General features: G+C 41.2%; 1 protein-coding gene across 1 annotated transcript in view; it reads right to left on the minus strand.

Moving 5' to 3' along the window:
• Window positions 1–1,023: 1,023 nt before the first annotated feature.
• glceb (glucuronic acid epimerase b) overlaps window positions 1,024–20,044 on the minus strand; it is a 57,116-nt gene continuing 38,095 nt past the window's right edge. Inside the window, exons 4-6 of the mRNA XM_086292654.1 lie at window positions 10,975–11,220; window positions 3,162–3,454; window positions 1,024–2,729 (exon numbers count right to left, since the gene is read on the minus strand). Coding sequence (XP_086148780.1) covers window positions 1,998–2,729; window positions 3,162–3,454; window positions 10,975–11,220 — 1,271 coding nt within the window. The 3' untranslated portion in view covers window positions 1,024–1,997. The remainder of the gene's footprint in view (window positions 2,730–3,161; window positions 3,455–10,974; window positions 11,221–20,044) is intronic.

The raw sequence follows: 20,044 nt of genomic DNA on the forward strand, positions 1-20,044 counted from the left end.
CTTCAAAGCTGGATCAATGAAAGCCTCATTGCTGCTGAGGGCTCCGCTTTGTGTTGTTTGTGAGTACGACGCCGGTGAACGCTGACTCATCCGTGAGCAGCGACTGTACCGTGAACAGGCTCTCCAGCCTATTAGCCGGGTGAATTGTTAGAGCACAGGCAGGCCTCTTTCTCTGCGCTCGGCGGTCAACAGGGCAGCGCTCAGATTAAAAGCGCCGAGTTCATGCACTCGCAGCGGCTGAGAGGAGCAACGAGAGCCTGCTGGGACCGAGCCTTTGCATGCTCGTCAGGAATTTACCTCCAGCTTTAGTACTTCCTGGCATTGTCTATTTAAATGGTGTGAATTAACATTGTAGTGAGATGCAGCTGTGCTTCTGCTGCCCACGTTCACCTCCTCCAATACACAACAGAGACATCTACACCACCTACGCTTGTATCCTGCAATTATCATGTTCCAAGTATGAGTTACAGAAGAAAGGCTTTTCAGACGAGTTCCCGAGTAAACAACGAGCTGAAAAGGTCAAAAAGGAGGAGGGGAACGAGGGGGGTGGGCACAAGAATGAATTAAAATGTGGCTACGACTGACGGTGCTGATATTCACACCAAGCAAAAAACACAGATCTGAAATTATAACAATGACGTGGGGAGCTGGAGTTTGGCATTTAAAGTTTCACATTAGTATCACCTTTTAACTGATGCCTCTTGGTTAATCTAGTATTAAATGTTTAGCCTCGTTCAGGCCTGCGATCACGCGTGTAAGTAGGAAACACAGTTTTTCCTTTTGAAACAAAACTTTAGATTGTGCAGCTGAAAAGAAGCGAGCATTTATCCTGGTCTTAAATTCAGCCAGCTGGGATTTCTCACATGGGACACACATGTGTTAATAAACACGCTGAACTCAAAGTTAATCATATGTGAAGTTGCAACCTTGAACAAAAACGGTTACACGGTGGTATCACTGCCTGACCATCGGATACAGGTAGCAACATTACAGAAGCTACAGCTAATTATGATAACTTCCTCATTTTTAAGCATTATTGCAGGGCTGCATTGATTTATCTCAGTGAATACCACAGGAACAATCACATTGCTACTGAGAACGAGCTCGATTATTACTCAGAGCAGCTTTCAAGCAGCTTAACAGAAGCCTCACATTTACTTTAGAGGGGAAAAGATAAATCTACTAAAGACATAATACTATAATTATTGGCTAACATTAATCTGTGTTTAGACAGAATCATAAAACGTTTGATTTTCTAGCATTTCCACAAAGGGATGAATTCTCTAATAAACATCTCTAACCAAACATTAAATGTGAGACACTTCAAAAAAAAAAGTCCTGCGTTGTAATTTAAAACTGTTTAGTATTGAAGGGTTTGCATTAAAAATGTTGTTGTGGTGAAATATTCGAATGCTTCTTATATATTGAAAAGATGCGCTTTTTTGTTTTTTGGCAACGTTCTCCTTCAAATAATTTATAATATATTCTGTTATATACAGTTTGTTTTAATAAACTTTAATCTGAAATGACGTTAAAAAAAATACAATTGCAGAAGAAAAATGTGCTGGATGCATCGAAGAATGTCTGAAATGTGATTCACAGAGTTTTTAATCTTTCACCAATGTCATATATTCTTTTTAAAAACGCACACACACACGCACGAACACATACACACTTTCTTCCTGAATGCAGACACTCTCACCTTGAAATGAGGTTTGTGCATAACTACAAACACTAACTCAAGAGGTGAAGGAAAAGAAAAGAAACAGGGAGAGGAGAGCTACAGTGGATGTTGCAGAAATTAAAAAACCTGCAACAGAGCACACGAGAGAGTATTGAGAGCTTCAGCTGATTAAACTCATACTTCAGATTTTGGACTTCAACCAGATCGAGGACGTGCACGCGAGCATAGGCCGCTCATTCATTCCTTCAGTCGCACAGAATATATCGATCTTCTTCTCATCTCAGCCTTTATAGTGTGTGGGTTGGAGTTTAGTCTAATTGTGCTTGGCACGAATCCCCTTTAAGTAGGTTTTCCAGCGCTTGACCACATCCTTGAAGATGGGGGAGTTGTCTATGGATGCCAGCAGCTGTAGCTGATTAATGTGTGTGGTGTGATAGTCCCAGCGAGCCAAGTTGGGCGCAGTGCCCAACATGAAGTGACGCAGGTCATAAATGCTCCCAGACCCGGTGTCAAAGAGCGGCAGCATGGCCTTCAGCGACTCCATGCCGCGGCTGAACAGCTGCCCTGCCTCCCTGCCGAGCTTCTCTCCAGCTGTCTCAGTCAAGTCGTAGAGCCCCAGCAGGGAGTAGATGAAGCCGTTGAGCACAAAGGAGCTGGGTGTGGTGGGGTATTCTTCATACCAGTCATACTTGTTCATGAACACAGCTTTGACCCCATGCTGTGCTGAAGGCACCTTATAAGGTCCTACTGCCTTCAGGGCAGCGTTGAGGTACGCCTGGTCCTTGGTGAGGAGGTAGGCTCTCACAAGGGTGGACATGGCCTGGCCCTGAGCCATGGCCGAGTACCAGCCGGGCTCCAGAGGTCTGAAGCCTTCGCCTAGTTTACGGGTGACCATGATAGGCCATCCGCCTCGCTCGTCCTGGTTGCGCAGCAGCCAGTCGCTGGCGGCAAAGAAGGCGGCCATGTGCGCAGTGGTGGAGATGGTGATGTTGTCAACAAATCCACGCCCATGCAGGACTAATCGCACCACACGTCTGGGCATAATCTGAAAAGAGACAGTAGATGAAGGGAGTTAGGACTTGGCATTCATGAGTTCAACACACTGCAGATTTAGTCTTCATAAAGCCAAATAATAACAGTATTTAGTTCACATACATGGAGTTAAATCTAACACAAAGAAACCCTCTGACACAATACAAGTGGCAAAGACTTGTAAGTAGCTTTGATAATGAAAAGCATACATCACCATAAATGTAACTATACTTCCTTAATGGACTGTTTTCTATAAAATGTGAGAAAGTAGTGAAAAATGTACAAAAAGTACATTAAAAGGTTTTTTTGTGGAACTTTTGCTTTTAAAATGAGAGCTGCCAGTTCAACTAATCAACTAATTATCCCAGCTGCAAGTGCATCGTCACTAGACCACAAATATTTGAGCAGAGGTGCTTTTTGAACCAGCGCTTTGAGTTGAACGGACCTTTGTGGCCTTAACAGCCTTTGTGTTGGACAGCCCGACGCCCTTCCTGAGGTCAGTGAGCAGATCCCGGGTCAGAGTGCTCCAAGCGGTTCGCGGTCCAATCCCGTAGGTGATGTCACGCTCTCTGAAGGCGATGAGCTGTGTGCTGGTCACGTAGTGGATTGTGAAGGGAGGGCCCTTCTCTGTGGTTTCAAGGATTACAGACACGCTGCCGTTGGAGATAAACTTGAGGTCCAAGCTGAGGATGAAGTCTTTGGAGTTGCCCATCTGGAGGGACACGCCTTCGGAGGAGTCTGTGGTAATGGGAAGTGAGTGGGGTGGGTGCAGCAGATAAATAAGTCAAAATTGCGGGAGAAAAAACATTTATTCAAAGACACTTGGTCTCATTTGACTGACTTCTTTAAGAACTTGATGATTACTGGCTGATAACGTGCTATTTTTAGTTTACTGGAAGCTTTTTAAATCCGAGTCTGTCTCTTAATACACTCCTCTGGTGGTCTGTTTATATAATGGCTCATCTTTTTTTTCCCTTTTTTAATACTCTCAATGATCAATCACAATGAGCCTACTTTAGAATCAATCACTGGTCAGAAGCTTAACATTTTAACTACCCTGGATTTTGTATTATTACCCATGTGATGTTCCTTGCTGTTTGTGTGTGTGTGAGAGAGAGTGCACACACACACACACACACACACACACACACACACACACACACACACACACTAGGACGAGCTTCTCCTGGGATGTGCAGTACGGCTGTGTCTCTGCACACTGAGCTTAATAAGGAGGACAGAGAGGAGAGAGAAGACAGTGTGGAAAGGAATAGAGGAGCAGTATGAGGGAACAACAGAGTGAAAGAAGAAGTTGATATACTGCAACTTCTCTATTTGCATCCCCGCATCTCCTCCAGTCAGAGCTTAAGTAGAAACTCGGATGATTTTTACTTTCCACATTGCCACCTCTGACACTGGATCACCTTTGTGTCACTATAGTTCAGCTCCGACTTCATTTCAAGACCCCGAAGCAGCGAGCGGTTCAAGAATGATCTCTGCTTTTGCCTTACTCTTTGGTGTGCACAGCAGAAAAACAACAAAAAAAACGAGGAGAATGTTTTCTAATCGAGGCTCCTCCAAGGATAAAGAAGAGAAAGGGTCAAAAAGTCAAGGAAAAGGAGAGTAATGGAGTGATGGCTCACACAAGAGCTCTTAAAGCCAGGCCTAGATGGGAGAGGGTGAAAATGAGCCAATAGTGAGGAGACAATTGAAATCAGAAGACGGAGAGATCTCACATCACATACGCTGAGAAAGCAGAAGCAGATGAGGCCTAGTGAGGCTCAAAGACAGTCGATCAGGAAGAGAATGAAGGAGAGAGACAGTCTGGCAGGGGCCTCTGGATGACTACGGCTCTTTAATGCACTCATAAATCCATTACTTAAGGCAATGCAGAGAGTAAGTGGATTTGTACTCTGGCCCTGTGATTACTCTGCCATCAATAAAGGATGGGCAGGGAATATAGACGAGATTCCACCTCCACCGCTCGGGCTCCCTAGCTGTTTAGCAATAAGTCTGGAGACGGGGAAGACACGCGGCTAGAAATACGCCTGTGTAAATCACGCTTGTGTACATGACCGAGTGTGTGAGACGAACACTTGAAAGCGTGCACAGTGCCTGCAGTACATGTGCGGACAACAAAAGACCTGACAAGTGACGAGACAACAGTCGATGGAAGTGTGATTTTTCCATCACTACAGCACACGCACAGCTAAAACAGCAAATTTAATTAAAAAACAATAATAAGTGGTGTTTTTTTGGAAAGTTTTAATGTATTTAGGACTGCAAAGTGTTTTTTTTTTTCGATATTGATTAATCAGTCAGTTTTTTCCCCCCAAACTGTGAGAAAATTCCTCTTTGGTTACTTCAGTCTTCAGTCTGTGCAGAAAGCTCTTCAGCAGCTTTACACCTAATGCTCTGAAATTCCCCTGCACCATTCTTCTTTGAAACTTTGTGTTATTTTGCACGGGGATTGTGAGCAAACAGCATTTTTCCAAGACCCTAGAAGATCTCGATAAATACTCAGCCACGACAGACACTGTTGACTTTGATATGAAAAGATACAATTCTAAAGACTTTTTTGAAAATCACACCTTTCTCTGCAACACCACCTCAAAGTATTTACATGCAGGATAATCTCTCGGTATAGTTGCATTCTTTTTCCTGTGATGGGTTCAGATTGCTTAATAATCCACAAAGGATTCAAAGAAAGACGTTTCACGCCTGTGACCCGGCGCTACCGCTTTTGATGTCGAATCCACCGTTTACAGTTCAGTCTCCTTTACCTCTATCAGAGCTGTTTTTAAGCTGCTCAAATGCAAACGCCACATCTCTTATCTCTGCAGCCTCACATTCAGCCATCAGACGAGAGGTGGGCGACTTCTCATCAAGAGCGCCCACAAAATAGGACTATAAGAATTAAAATAAAAACAAAAAGCACCAAGATTTGCAAGGATGTAACGGAGCAAAGAGCAGCTGCTGGAAGTTAACCAACCTAAATGATCCCCGCTGATCTGGGAAAAACTACTTGTTCTGTTCGAAGCATGAAATCAGATTGTGGTAGCAGTTATTATTGACTGACATATTTATTAGATCACTGACTGGGTTTGGTTGAAAAAGGAAGAAAAATTCCTGAAAGGATATTTTGTGTTCATACATTAAAAAAAAAAGACAAAGTAAGCCGACTGTGGTTCAGTATCATCACTAAACCTCATGTAGCTGATGTTAGCTGTTCTTCCTCTCCATCTACATACATTATTATTAAGTATTTACTAAAGTGAAACCATGGCTCTGTACTAATCTGAGACATGTCAACCATAATGCTTATCCTACAAGCAGTGTAGCTATTAGGGCTGCCACGATTTGTCGACTAGTCACGATTACGTCGACTATCAAAATCGTCGACGACTGATTTAATAGTCGACGCGTCGTTTGAAGCTTTGTAAGATCACAAAAGACGCAGGAATAAGTGGCAGGATTTAAGAGTGTAATAACGGACTGAAACAGAAGATGGCAGCATTGCATGTACAAGGATGTCAGCTACCGTTAAACCCCGAAGAAGAAGAAGAAGCAGCTGTGTCCCAGAATTCATAGCGCGGCCCAGCGCAGTTTCCAACAATGGCGGTAGCTAGTTAGTTTTAATATTACTCTTATTATTCTTTCTGGGTCACAAAATAAACGTTTAACATATTTTCAGGCGAGAATGTAGCTGTGTAAACCTCAAATATCTGCTCAGTTTATCAGGACACCACATATTTTCAAAAGCGCTCCGACGTTTTCGGAGACATCTGTTACCCACTAGCTCGTTAGCGAGCCGGGGGCTAGGCTCACTAGCGCCGTGAGAACACCGGACTCCCCGCAAATCGTTTTCAAACCCACCGTCTTTCGCTACTCAGGTTAAATATATATGAGTCACTTAGATAACTTAAAATGTTATTGTTTGGCTTTTTTTTTTTAGTATTTTATTTGTTCCTGAGTAAATCAGTTTGTCTGAGATTAAAGTTATAGTTTTTACACAGCTGAATAAACGTCAAGCAGACAACTGATTATCAGAAGTGTGAGATGCTCCAGAATATACTCCAGTGTCCTGTTATATTTTAGATAGCAAGGAGTTTATTAAACTTCACCGAAACAATCAGCAAATTTCATTAAAATTTAATAAACTATCATCTTGTCTTTATTTTTAGTTAGCACAGACCTTAATCAGAATCAGAATCAGAATACTTTATTGATCCCTGGGGGAAATTATTTTTTGTTACAGTGCTCCATTTTAAACCAACATTAAGACAAGACAGACAATACGCTAACTAAGAATAAACACTTAAAGCTGTAAGCTAATGATAGTTATATAAGAGCAGATGCTGCTGGTGCAATAAGCTGTAGTTTTGCGTCCAGTGGATGATGATCTGATTAGTCGACTAATCGCAAAAATAATCGGTGACTAGTCGACTATCAAAATAATCGTTTGTGGCAGCCCTAGTAGCTATTAGCCATTTCTCATGAGTAACACCGTTTCTGTAGCAAAACTAGTAAGTGTATGTAGTTGCTGCTCTTTTGCCGAGGGACTAGGCTGCTCTTTAACCGGTCTCAACATGACAGTAATGATACAGTACAAGTCTGGAAACTCAGACACAGACACAGGCTAACTCGCTTTTCCTCGATTGAACGAGTGGTGAAGGGTGACTCGTTGCGGTCACAAAGGATGGCACTGTTCATGCCAAAGTTGCCGTGCAGATTGTACCACAGATACCCGCGCAGGGTCGTCTGCACACACCACAAAAGCTATTTTTCTTTGATAGCGTGATTCCACCTTATCAGGGGAACAAAGTGCATTTCTGAACTATCAACCAACCACAAGGGGATTGAGAAAATAAAGGTGCTCAGTGGCAGACAGCGTTTGGGCAGGAAAGTGCAGATGGTGGATGGTAGGTTATTATCAGGGGACTGACGATTGATCCAGTTGTCAGAGGCTTGGAGAGATTGCTCAACACTCGTGCCCTAGATACAGTAAGGAGGAAAGAAAAAAAAAAGAAGGACTGCAACAGGAAGAAGGGAGTAGGAGGAGGAAGTGTAGGGAGGCAGAGACAGAAAGGAAAACTGACAGCAGAGGAAGAAAATGAGGAAAGTTTGATGAGAGACAAGAATAAGGCATCAGAATGGATTGGGGAAATATGACTGCAATGTTTAGGAAGCACAGGAGTGCTGAGGGGCGATAAGTGGGTGGAAATAAGTCAACAGAGGTGGAAGACTGACAGAAATCTGGAGTAGACAGGGAAGATAAATGGAGAATGAAGGCTACTTAGTAAGAAATGATCATGATAACATGAAGTCAAGGTAGGAAAGAGCAATAATGGTGAGCTCAGCTTTAAAGCAAAGTGAGCAAGCAGCAGGGAGAAAAAAGTGGAGGGTGGTGGAAAAAAAGAAATTGGTGATGATGAGAGGTTGAAAGTGGAAGAAGGGGGGGGGGAGATTACTGTAGAGACAGGAGCTCGGCAGAGGACGGGACAGAGAGTGTGTCCTGGAAACATCAGCAGGAGATCAGAGGAGAATAAAGACAGCTCACAGTCAGCACCGGGTATAAGATGTTGACTTCTTCCGATCCCCAAAATAACTCTGCCAGCTATCTCCTGGCCTCGGTCACTTTAAAGCTCTAAAACTAGGCCAAGATCTCCAATCTTTACTGTAACAACCAATCTGATGAGTAGAGCTTTAATTTACCACTCGAAAGATGCACAGAGGTGCTGCATTTCCTGTTTCACAACATAATAACAGAAAACACTGCACACTGTCTAGAGTCTGATCATGTGTTAACAATAGAGCCTGACCAAGTTTTAAGACCATTACTGATATTAAAGTTTATCTTATCTTATATTTGGCGACTTAAAAATCTCCTATCAGCTGATGTTTTTTCACCGTTTTAGACACATGAAATGAAACATTTATCAAGCTGGTAAGAGTATTTATTTCAGCATCAGTGTGAATCCCAAAGCAAAAGAACACGTTTGGAGTCCCCAGCCTTAGCTGAGACCACCGTTTCATGCTCTGCTACCTTACAGTTAACCTAAATGAACATTAGCCCGTGCAAATCCTGCTTTTCCTGGGAATATTATTTGTGTCAGTGGTTGATGCTTTTATTATAGAGATACTCTGCAAATGTGACTTTTACAACAGCCAGTGCATAGCTGCCGTTTCACACTGTGTATTTTGTACTTGTTGTTAGATCATCGTTGGAATAAGGTATGCTACAGAGTGAACATCTCAGGTGCAGTGCTGTCTTCGATAGTAAAGTATAGTGTCGAGAAAGACGCCCATATTGCAGCATTCCCAAGGGATCCTCTATATTTATCATCCCCTAGGATTCTCAGACTATTCTCACACTTCCAATTTTAAACTATAAACTCTTGCAAAAAAAATAAAATAACAAACTGAAACAATTTGAAATAAATGTACTAACATATTTGTGACAAGTATTAAATCATAAGATTAATGGTTCTGTGGGAGCATCTGTGCTCACTAGTTTTCTTTACAGTGTTAAATCCAATAACTTTGTGCTACCTGCAAGCTTATCTGAAACAAACATAAGGTCGTTTGTTAATGTTTGTACTTCTACAAAGAATCTAAGACTGAGTGTAAAGCTACACAGAAGAGCACATTAATCAAACACCAGCCGAGTCTCCTTTTTTTTTCTTAATTTGCCGACTCACAGGATTAACACGGACATGACAAGAGTTGAGTAAATACGTCACAGAGAGTTAATAAATCATAATACAAGCTACAGTCTAAGCACTCTTAGATCAACAATTTCAGTCTAAATATGCATATATGAAATTATTCAGGCATACTCTGAAGCAGATGTAACAGCAATTTATTTCTCCCTAAATGGCACCGCGTCTCCTCCAAGTCAACCACACGGTGAGAATAAGAGTCGCCTGCTCAAACTTGCAGTATCTTATCCATACCCACCACATGCTGCAGCCCTCAATACAACTCTGTTTGGAACAATGTAAAAACATGAAGTGGGAGACTTGTTCCTTTTTCTTTTTTACCCCTTTTTATAGATCAATTTTTAGATGCATAAGAGAGAAGGCCATATGAGTGAGTGAGCTGAATGAAATTAGATTCCTCATAGTTGAAACAGTGCGAAATGGCAGCAAGGACAGCCCCATTATTCAGTCTGTTTTATTACAAGTGATGAAATTCTCCATTTTCTGAAGCCCTATTAACTAAGCACTTATGGAGAAATAGGCAGTATATGTTAATATTCATCAGTCTCTGCTGCGGTTCTTACTGCAACATTCAAATCTCACTGAAACCTCGACAACAAACAAAGAAAACGTCTTCGGTAGCCTTCACTTATCACGAGCCTTCATAGATTATTAATAACACATTCTGTTATGATACTGCTAGTACTGTGTTACTAAAATACATTTTAATTAAGCGTTAAAAAACTAATTGTTGATGAATAAACTCTGGGCAACAGTGATAAAATCATTAATACATCACTTCTGACAGTGTGACAGTTATCTGATGACCACTCAGTGACACTAGCTTGCCACTGCAGCATAGTGAACTACCATTAGCTTCACAGCTATTAATGCTTGTACTAGTATACCGTAGTAGGCAAATCAGCATTAAAAACAATTTGCTTTAAAGGGTTAATCTATTCTACATATGTTTATTAACACATGCAATGGAAATACCCACATACAGTCTAGTAGAAATGTACTTTGAATCGGCTAAAACAGATACTTTTTATACTGACTGCTACAACAGGTCCTGGCAGGAAATAGCTCCTTTTTAAATGGTATAAGTACTCTTGTGTTAACAAAAAGTGACATAAAACAAGTCCTTACAAAGAACACAATAACCTATAATGGCTTTATTTTTCCTGCGACTAATAAAGATGGTGAAGTTCCATTTCAACACCTACATTTACATACTTATGTTTTACCAGAGAGGGAAAAAACTGAACTAATCTCATCAAAATGTTTTTGTCTCTAACACCAGCTGCAATTTCAGTGTCTGATTAATAGGACAAAACAGGATGAAATGTGTGCTTCTTTAACCATCACACTGTCTAAGAATATCATTATGCTGTGGGTCCACTGTCAGACCAGACAGCCTGTCAGCGTACTCTTCCTGTGGCGCTGACTCACTGCAGACTATCATCCTGTCCTCAGGGGATGCTTGCTACAGCCACAGTTAACACGAGATAAGCTTCTTGCCCAGAGGCCATCTGGGCTAATGGAAGGTTTAAATACCTGGAGCGCTGAACTGCCGCACGGAGGTAGCCCTGGTCTTGTCATAGACGCGGCTGAGCCCGCAACCTTTCGGTACACTCCAGGTCGCGGCGTTGGCTCGGCTGTCCCTCTCCTCGGCCGTGTCATAGACATCAACGTGGGGAGCACGCTCGGTCAGGTTTTTGCTGTAATGGCTCAAACCGTACTGGGAAATCTGGATGGCGTAAAAGTAGCCCTGAGGGCCCCACTGAGTGGACAGAGGTACGCCTGGGTGGAAAGAAAGAAGGAAGAAAAGGAGGATATTAATGTTAAATAAATACTGGAAATAGCCTGATATGCAAGAAGTGCAGTCGCTTTAAAACTGGCTGGAACTTTTATGAAGCACAGCGATGGTTCTTAATCTTGGCTGACATGATAAGCTGGGTTTTCTTTTAAGCTCTTTGCAGTTTATTTCAAGCAGATGTTCTTTTTAAGATGACACTTGTCATAACATTGCCTTACTTTTTTTTTTAAAGTTTGTTGAAGAATGACTAAATCTGTTAAGTGCAGCATGACACCGAGTTCATAACCACAGTATAAAAAGAAACTGGTCCAAAATTAAATATTAATACAAACACTATAAATTTTAGAACTTCTCATCTCCTGGAGACTAGAGGCCGACTAGGGCAATAAAAAAAAATACCTTTAGTAAAACAAAAACAAAACAAAAAAATTGTTTAAGAGAAGAAGAAAAAGGTTAGAAAATAAATGCCACCAGCTACAATAAATGATTAGACGGTGCGGTGAAATTCAACCTAATCTATTGCATTTCACTGGAGGCGAGCTTCCATGTTCATGCAGCCAAAAATAGCTCAGCCAGGAGAATCACTCTGATTAACAGATAGCTCATTTTAAGACCTTGTGACAGGGAATGCACACGTGCTACCCAAACCCCATCTTTCTAAGAAGAATGTAATAAACTCAGATTAGGGCTGACAATACGCCGCCTTCTTCTAAACTAATCACCACCGCATACATAGCAAGTCCATTTTAGTATCTCCTGTTGTACAGTGTAGAAGTCCAGCTGCCCGACACCAACTCAGGAAGGAAGCTCAATCTTTTTATGACGGAAATGACTTTTTAGGACCCTGTGCACATAAAACTCAGCTCACAAATAAGAAGGAAAAAAAAAAGAGCAGGCAATTTCAACAGCAGTTAAAAAGACAATGGATGATTATTCACACACGTAGAAAGGAAAGAATCCATTTGCACACATACAGGCACACTCTGGTCAAAGTAGGATCATGCAGCAGTCTTTCAGTTCTTACCCCCATTAAATATACAAAGAAACTCTAATTATTCTCCTTTTATTCAACACACAATTCTTCCTTTTACTTGGCAGCAAGGAGATTTATCGAAACCTCTCCACCTCGATTGATCCTCCGCACGGGGCTCCCAAACACTGCACCAGGAGTTAATGCAGCAACAAGGACTTATTGATGTTCTATTCAAAAACACAGGTATTAGTAACCAATGGCTGCCCATCCATTACGAAGCACACTCGCAGGGGTCTGACCACATGTTCTGTTTACAGTCTACTTCTGCACGCAGAAAACTTGACACAAATAGCTCTTAAGAGATTAATAGCTTACATTTCATGGGCTGCATGTGCGTAAGTGTGAAGAATTATTTCAGAGAGAATTCTTCTTAACTGCAGACTGGCAGTCACACTGACAGGCAGAAAATGTGGCACAATTTTCAGCTGCTCCCCGCAGTGTTTCCAGCGCAGCCTAGCTGCACACATTCACTCCGATCCACAGAGGATTTTCCACGTGCCTGCACTCATGGTTTCCCTTTCAAAAGTCAACGTGACATAGAAGTGGCCATCAATAAGTTGTGTGAGCAGTCCGTCCTTGCTGCAGCAGGTCAAGCAGAGCTAAAGCTCTTCCGCCAACACCCCCACCCATACCACTCAATTACGTGCTTTGAACCCTGTGAGGCACGCTTAAATTAACAGTTATGCTTTATAACAGCTTTATCACGATGCACTTCATTTTTCTTGTGTTAAAAAGTTCACGCATTAGTGGGTCGCAACATGCACGACTAAAATATTTTTAATAGCTAACATTAATCGGGGGCACATGGCTTCAATAAATACGTGCCATCCGACTGCTCCAATTATCCTCCTCCTCTTAATTTTGGATGGCAGTAAAAACAAGTTAGGAGGCACTGAACAAGTTCATGTGGTGTCTTTGACTCAACGATGTTCTGAACTCTGTTAATAACCTGTCAGGAACTTATTTTAGTGTTTAGATTTCAAGAGACAAGCACAAAGGATGCAGTGATGCCCCAAGAACTGATATTTCACTATACTGTCCATAAATAAGAGCCCAGAAAGACAGCTTGCACGCATTTATACATTCCCACACACACACTTCCATGCCTTAACTCCCTGCCTGGCTTGTTACCGGCATCTCCCTTGACAACTTAAGGAAAATGACTGTCAAAATCCTAACGCTGTGCTACCCACTGCATAACACCAAGTAATCCATATGGAAATGACTGTTAAGCCTCCATATATTTTGCTGACTCCAAAGAGCAGACTTTTCTAGAAAAAGATTGGTCTGTAAATTGCAGTAGGCTCTGAGGCTCGATGCCTACTGGAATTTACACGGAGAGGAAAACTGATACAAATTTTTTTTCTCTCATTTAAAAAAAACCAAACAAAAGCTTTGTTTTTGACCTCTACCAGGTCAGGAATATGTAAGCTCCACTGAGCATTTCTTTAATATTAAACAGTGAACCACCGCCGGTAATTTGTAACTTGCTGTTGTGCTGAACTTAGAGGGATTTCAAGCACTTTTGCAGATTTTAGCTTTGTCTAAATGAAATATTTCTTTTCTAAAACACCTCAGAATAACTCACTGTCAAGACAGCCAAAGTACATTGATGGAGAACATTCAGCATGTAGGAGCTAAAGGTAAAGATGTTTTCCTCAGGAGTTGGTGGTTGCCTAAAGCGGAGCTAAAGAAAATAAATATATCTGAATATTCAAGTGCCTTCTTTCTCAGTTTGTCAAAAATATGATGTCAGTGGGATTTTCATGTTGCTCCTTTTCTGCTGGGAGCTTAAATAAAGTAGAAAACAGTTACTAACAACTTAATAAATGAATGATATATTAAGGTTGTGTTTCTGTGAGGTTTTGTTGCAATTCTACTGTATGATAACTAAAAAAAGACTTAATGCAGCTTTAACTTTTGCATCATGGCTGTGTATTTGAGCTGAATACATCAAGAAGCACTTAAGGGAAATGATTTTCTGTTTATTCACATGGACATTACAATTTCTGCAAGTGTGTATAAGAACCTGCTCTAAATGCAGCATATGCTGTAGGTGGAAGGCCGGTGGATAATTATACAGATCAAAAGAATGACTGTATTTTGATTTAATTTGTCAGGACACAGATCAACTTGTTCAGTCTACTTGACTGAATTATATTATGGCTTCTGTGGACTAACTGTCTGATACATCACACTGGTTTGCACCAATATCCTAGATTCTTTTCAGAGAAAATTCATCCACCGTAATTGTCGGGCTATAAGCCGCTACTTTTTGCACAAGCTTTGAACCCTGCGGCTTTTAGTCAGGTGCGGCTTTTCTATGGATTGTCCATGATTTTTGTGATATCGTAAGACGATTTGTTTTGTTTGTTCCGCTGTTGTACGGCACTACGTTGCCTGGCGGAAGGATCGGGGTTCAAGAGTGGTATGTTAGTCACATGTCCGTCCGCCAGGCAACGTAGTGCCGTACGAAGTAGCGCGAAAAACAAACTTCAAAGTAGCGCTACGCATTCAGCGGGAGGCGTGGATGACGAGCGGCGATAAACTTGCGAAAAGCAAGTTATGCCCAACTCCACCGGTGGATTCTGACAGCGTGGAAAAGTGCGAAAACATCCACGATCACCAACGGATTTTGAAGGGCTGGACTGCTGCATGATGGAGAGGAGGACACCGCCACGGCCCTTCTGAGGGTGTTCGACTCTGACACTGACAACGAGGATTTCTTTGGTTTTGAAAGTGATAACGAAGGAGAGAAGCGGAGAGTGGATGACGAAGCCATCCTGAGCCTGTTTGTATCCGACATTGGAGAAGAGGACTTTGGTGGTTTTAGAGCGCAGGAAGAAGAGAAAGATGGTGAATGACTGACTTTTCTTCTTGTTAAAGCCGTGTCACTGCACCTGAGCCTAAAAGGTAGTCCGAATCTATTTTTCTGGTGTGCTGTAGGTTACTGTTATGTACTACATGTGCAAATATGTACCCATAACTTGTTTTTCAAAACATTAATAAAAGGGGTGTGTCTCCAAACAGCCATCTCTTTCCTGACAATTCCCTTTGTGCATATTCTCTTACATATGATAAGTCAACATTGAAACACCTGCGGCTTTTAGTCAGGTGCGGCTAATGTATGTACAAAACAGGGTTTTCCCCTGATTTTAGCTTGTGCGGCTAATATTCAGGTGCGCTTTGTAGTCCGGGAAATACGGTATATATATATATATATATATATATATATATATATATATATATATATATATATATATATATATATATATATATATATTAGGGGTGCAACGATACACACAATTCACGGTTCGGTTCGATACTTTGGTGTCACGGTTCGATATTTTTTCGATACAAAAAAAATGTTCATGCCTTTTTAATTTGTCATTTATTAAAATTATAAATATATATTATAACTCAAAAATACATATTTTAAATTTAATGTTGTTGAAACAACAAAGTAATAAAATAATTAATCTATCTGATCGAGAAATCACTCATCTTTGGAAAAGAGAGTTTATTACAGAGAAATGGCTCTTTCCAAAATAAAAGCTGTACTATACGCTTCTTCTGGGCTATATTCTCAGCAGCATATTAAACATATCAGGTCCCCATAAGGAGAATCATGTGCTAACAGCTGTCTAAATGACTCGGGTAAAGTTTGTACCATGCGTGCTTGTTGTTTTTGTCTGCTTCCACTTGTCTTTGCACTAGGATGATGTCGGAGTAAATGTGCAGTCATATTCGTTGTGTTCCCCCTAGTGCTGTCAGCGTTAATCTCGTTGAAATGACGTTAACGCCACAACACTGCAAATCTCCATTAACCAGCTACCCCTGATCGCCCCGTGCGTGGGGCTGGACGGCGTCAACACGTTAACGAGCTAACTGCGCTAACACACTAGTTCCCACCAATGTAATTGAGCATTGCGTGGCACATCCGACATACTGTTTTACTTTAGTCCATGACGTGCTTACCTTCAGGGTCATACGTCACATGAAAACCAAAATAGTTCCAAACGCCAGATCTGAATGAGGGTGGGGGAGGTTCAATTTGCCATGTTGCAACCAGCTTAGCTTCTGCCTTGCTAGCTTGCGCTGCGCTCAGTGGATCTGCGCTCGACAGTGCAGCCTAGGCGGAGTAGTCGAACGCAGATCCACTGAGCGCTCAACACAGACAGCATCGTCAGAAGAAAAGTTGATAATATAAATTAAAAATTTTGTATTGTTCATACATATGAGTACCGAACCGAAAGCACTGTATCGAACGGTTCAATATAGATACGAGTATCGTTGCACCCCTAATATATATATTTTTTTATTTTTTAAGGGCTCTTTTCTTGTGCATATATTGGAGTGACGTTGGTCTGCACCAAAACAATCAACAATCAGAGGATAGTGGAAGGTGGAAAAAATATACCAGACAAAAATTAGACAGAACGTGATTTAAGGTTGTGTTACTGCAGAGTATTATAACTACAGTGGTGTGAAATTTTTTTGCCCCTGTCCTGATTTCCTAGTATATTGAATATTTGCTACACTTACATGTTTGAGATGATCAAACAAATTTTAATATTAGACATCGATGACAAGAGTAAATACATATTGCAGTTTTTAAATGAAGATTTCATTGATTAAGGGAGAAAAGTTATCCAAACCTATCTGGTCTTGTTTGAAAAAGTAATCCCTCCTCTTGTTAAATCATGAATTAACTCTAATTACCCACATTCTTTGGAAAGCTGAGTTTAGTTTCACTAAAGACACTCAAACCTGATTACTGAAAGACCTGCTGAATCAAGAAATCACTTAAACAGAACCTGTCTGACAAAGTGATGATGGCTAAAAGATCTCCGGAAGCAGCACCTCATGCCACGATCTAAAGAAACACCTGAGAAACAAAGTCACTGACATCTACCAGTTTGGAAAGGGTTACAAAGTCATTTCTAAGGTTTTGGGACTTCAGTGAACCATGGTGAGAGCCGTTATACACAAATGGAGAAAATCTGAAACAGTGGTGAAACGTCCTAGGAGTGAACAGCCAACCAAAATTACTCAAAGAGGACAATGACAACTCATCCAGGAGGTCACAAAAGACCCCAGAACATCATTAAAGAACCACAGGCTTTCAAATGTCTCAGTTAAGGTCAAAGTTCATGAATCAACAATAAGAAAGAGATTAGGAAAAAGGGCATCCATGGGAGAGTTCAAGGAGAACAAGGCCTGTTTTGCTGCCCCAGGACCAAGTAATGGGAAATGGTACCATGAATTCTGGCTGTCTACCAAAACATCTTGAAGGAGAATATCGGCCATCTGTTTGTGACCAAAACACACCAGTAAAGGCTGAATGGCTTTAGAAAAACTAAATGAATACTTTGGAGCGACCTAGTTAAAGTCCTGACCTGAATCCAATTGAAGTGCTGTGGCACAACCTTAAAAAGGCAGATTATGCTTGAAAACCTTCCAATGTGGGCCAAAATTCCTGTGCAGTGGTCCCTCGCTATAACGCGGTTCACCTTTCGCCATTTCACTGATTTTTTTGGGTGGAATTTTACATGCTTTTTTTCCCTTTCTTACAGCGCTTTGTGTTCTGGGTCTTGAGTGGCTGTAGACCATTGTCAATCAATCGCATGCAGTGTCTTCTGTACAGTACAGAATGAGTTCAGCTTGTCAAATTACATAAATCTTCGGTCACTAGCAGTGTGACTCTGAAGTGCTGCACTGTATGTTTGTAAGTTTTCTCCCCAACAAACAACAAAAGTGTCCTTGGTTTCATTCTATAATACTGGACTTATTTTTCCACGAAGGTTTGAACTTTGAGTTTAAACAAGAGAGAAAAGTGTGAAAATGTTCCTGCCTGTCTGAGAAACGTGTATAAAGTGTGTAGTCCGGTGTTTTACAGCCTTAAAACGTCTATAATAATTGAAAAAAATAAAGTTGGTTACTTCGCTTATTCCACCTATTGCGGGTTATTTTTGGAATGTAACTCCCGCGATAAACGAGGGACCGCTGTACAGTGCTGTAAAAGACTCTTTGCTAGTTATCGCAAATGCTTGATTGCGGTTGTTGCTGCTAAGGGTGGACCAACCAGTCATTAGGTTTAGAAGAAGTCAGTTTTTCACACAGGGCCACGTGGGTTTGTATTTTTTCCCCCTTAATTATAAACACCTTATTTTAAAAACTGCATTTTGTGTTTACTATCTGTAAGCAAGGAAGCCAAAAAGAATTTCCACTTGCATGTCAGGATTTATTGACACACAACATTTAAGCAGTCTCTGTATGCAAGCAAGTAAATGTTCAGTCTTGAGTAAAAAAAAACAAAACAAAGAAGATCAGTTAATGCCTTTTAAAATACGCCTGCATTCATAGTTGGACTGTAAAATTCACCAGCATATGAAACCGGACGTTTTGTCCCAGATAGTCGTTATCTGTCATTGGATGGTCGCAATTGAAGCCCTGAAACACTGGCTGATGTCCCTTGTGGCTAAATCATGAGAAGATAGCCAATGGGTTTTGTGACTGTGTACTCTGACAAATGCATTACTTATCAATATACTCAGCTGCGTCCTCTTTGTCTTGGGCTGCAGCTGGCGACGGCAGTCAGCCATCTCATCACAAGCTGAAAGTGATGTGCTGATCGCAGTAACATCCTCCGGCACTGCAGTTAATCAGCAGAGCGGGTGGGCCAGGTCATAAAAATTAACATGATTAATAGCATCTGATTAGCAGCAGATGAGTTGTGAGTGAGTGAAATAATACAACATTAATGAGGGGGGGAGGGGGGGGGGGGGCGATCTACCTTTCTAAAATGCTTTCAATTTGTTTCCATGCACAAATTAGCAAAAGTCTCCTGCTGTGTTGGCTATTTATATTGCTCATAACCAGTCTTAATTATAAAGTTACTATTCTATAACATAACAAACCTCCTATTGATAAATAACGTTAATGTGTGAGGGTCTGTAAATGAAATTTGTTTTGTGTAGGGTGGTGAGCTCGGTGTGGCAAATCAACCAATGTCCTTTGTAATAATTTGCAGTGACTCTCTCCTCTAAGGCACCAAGAGGACCCAAACCATCAAATAGACCCCACACCATAAGAGAACCACTTTATCCCCTCACGTGCCCCCATGTATGTTTAAGGTCAGGTCAAGTTTCTCCTTTAGTTTTTCCACCCGTCTCACCTTTAAATAGTGGGGAAAAAATTCCAGTCAGTACTCCAGTCACCACAGTCAGTGTGGTGAGCTGCCTCAAATAAATCGATATATGGGAAAGACTAGATTGTGGATGGGCTCATTCACTGGGCCAGATTCTAAAATAAGAATTAAAAAAAAGAAAAAAGGCTAAAATAGGCCACTAAATATACTTGGTCAGGCCTGCCTGAGTAAAATCTCTATGAAAACACTGGTGCTGTTAAATAACCTTTTCATGGTTAACAGGGGTGCACTGAGGAAAAATCTTTCATGACCTTGTTTAAGCCCTGCGGTAAATCTAAATGTGACAGGCTAATTAATGAACGCCTATTTTCACCTGTAGAAATGTTTAGTAGAACACTGATGTTTATTCCTTCACATGTAAAAGCACAAACAGTAAGAAGCCTAGAGCTTCATTAAATGACCTTGGTAAATTGTGTGTGCAGTAAGTATGTGCTTGTCCTGCATATATCAACATACATACATACAGCTGAACAACTAACTTCAGGATTAGACAGATCAGACAGTAGCCAACTAAGTACTGCTTCTATAGGAAATGCTGATCAGCAAATGTGAGCCTTCTTTAAAA

This window comes from Aulonocara sp. 'chitande type north' Nkhata Bay, linkage group LG1 (assembly GCF_057382095.1).
Source record: "Aulonocara sp. 'chitande type north' Nkhata Bay isolate Kocher_YH1m ecotype deep benthic linkage group LG1, A_spYH_male_GT1.1, whole genome shotgun sequence".
Classification (NCBI taxonomy): domain Eukaryota; kingdom Metazoa; phylum Chordata; class Actinopteri; order Cichliformes; family Cichlidae; genus Aulonocara; species Aulonocara sp. 'chitande type north' Nkhata Bay.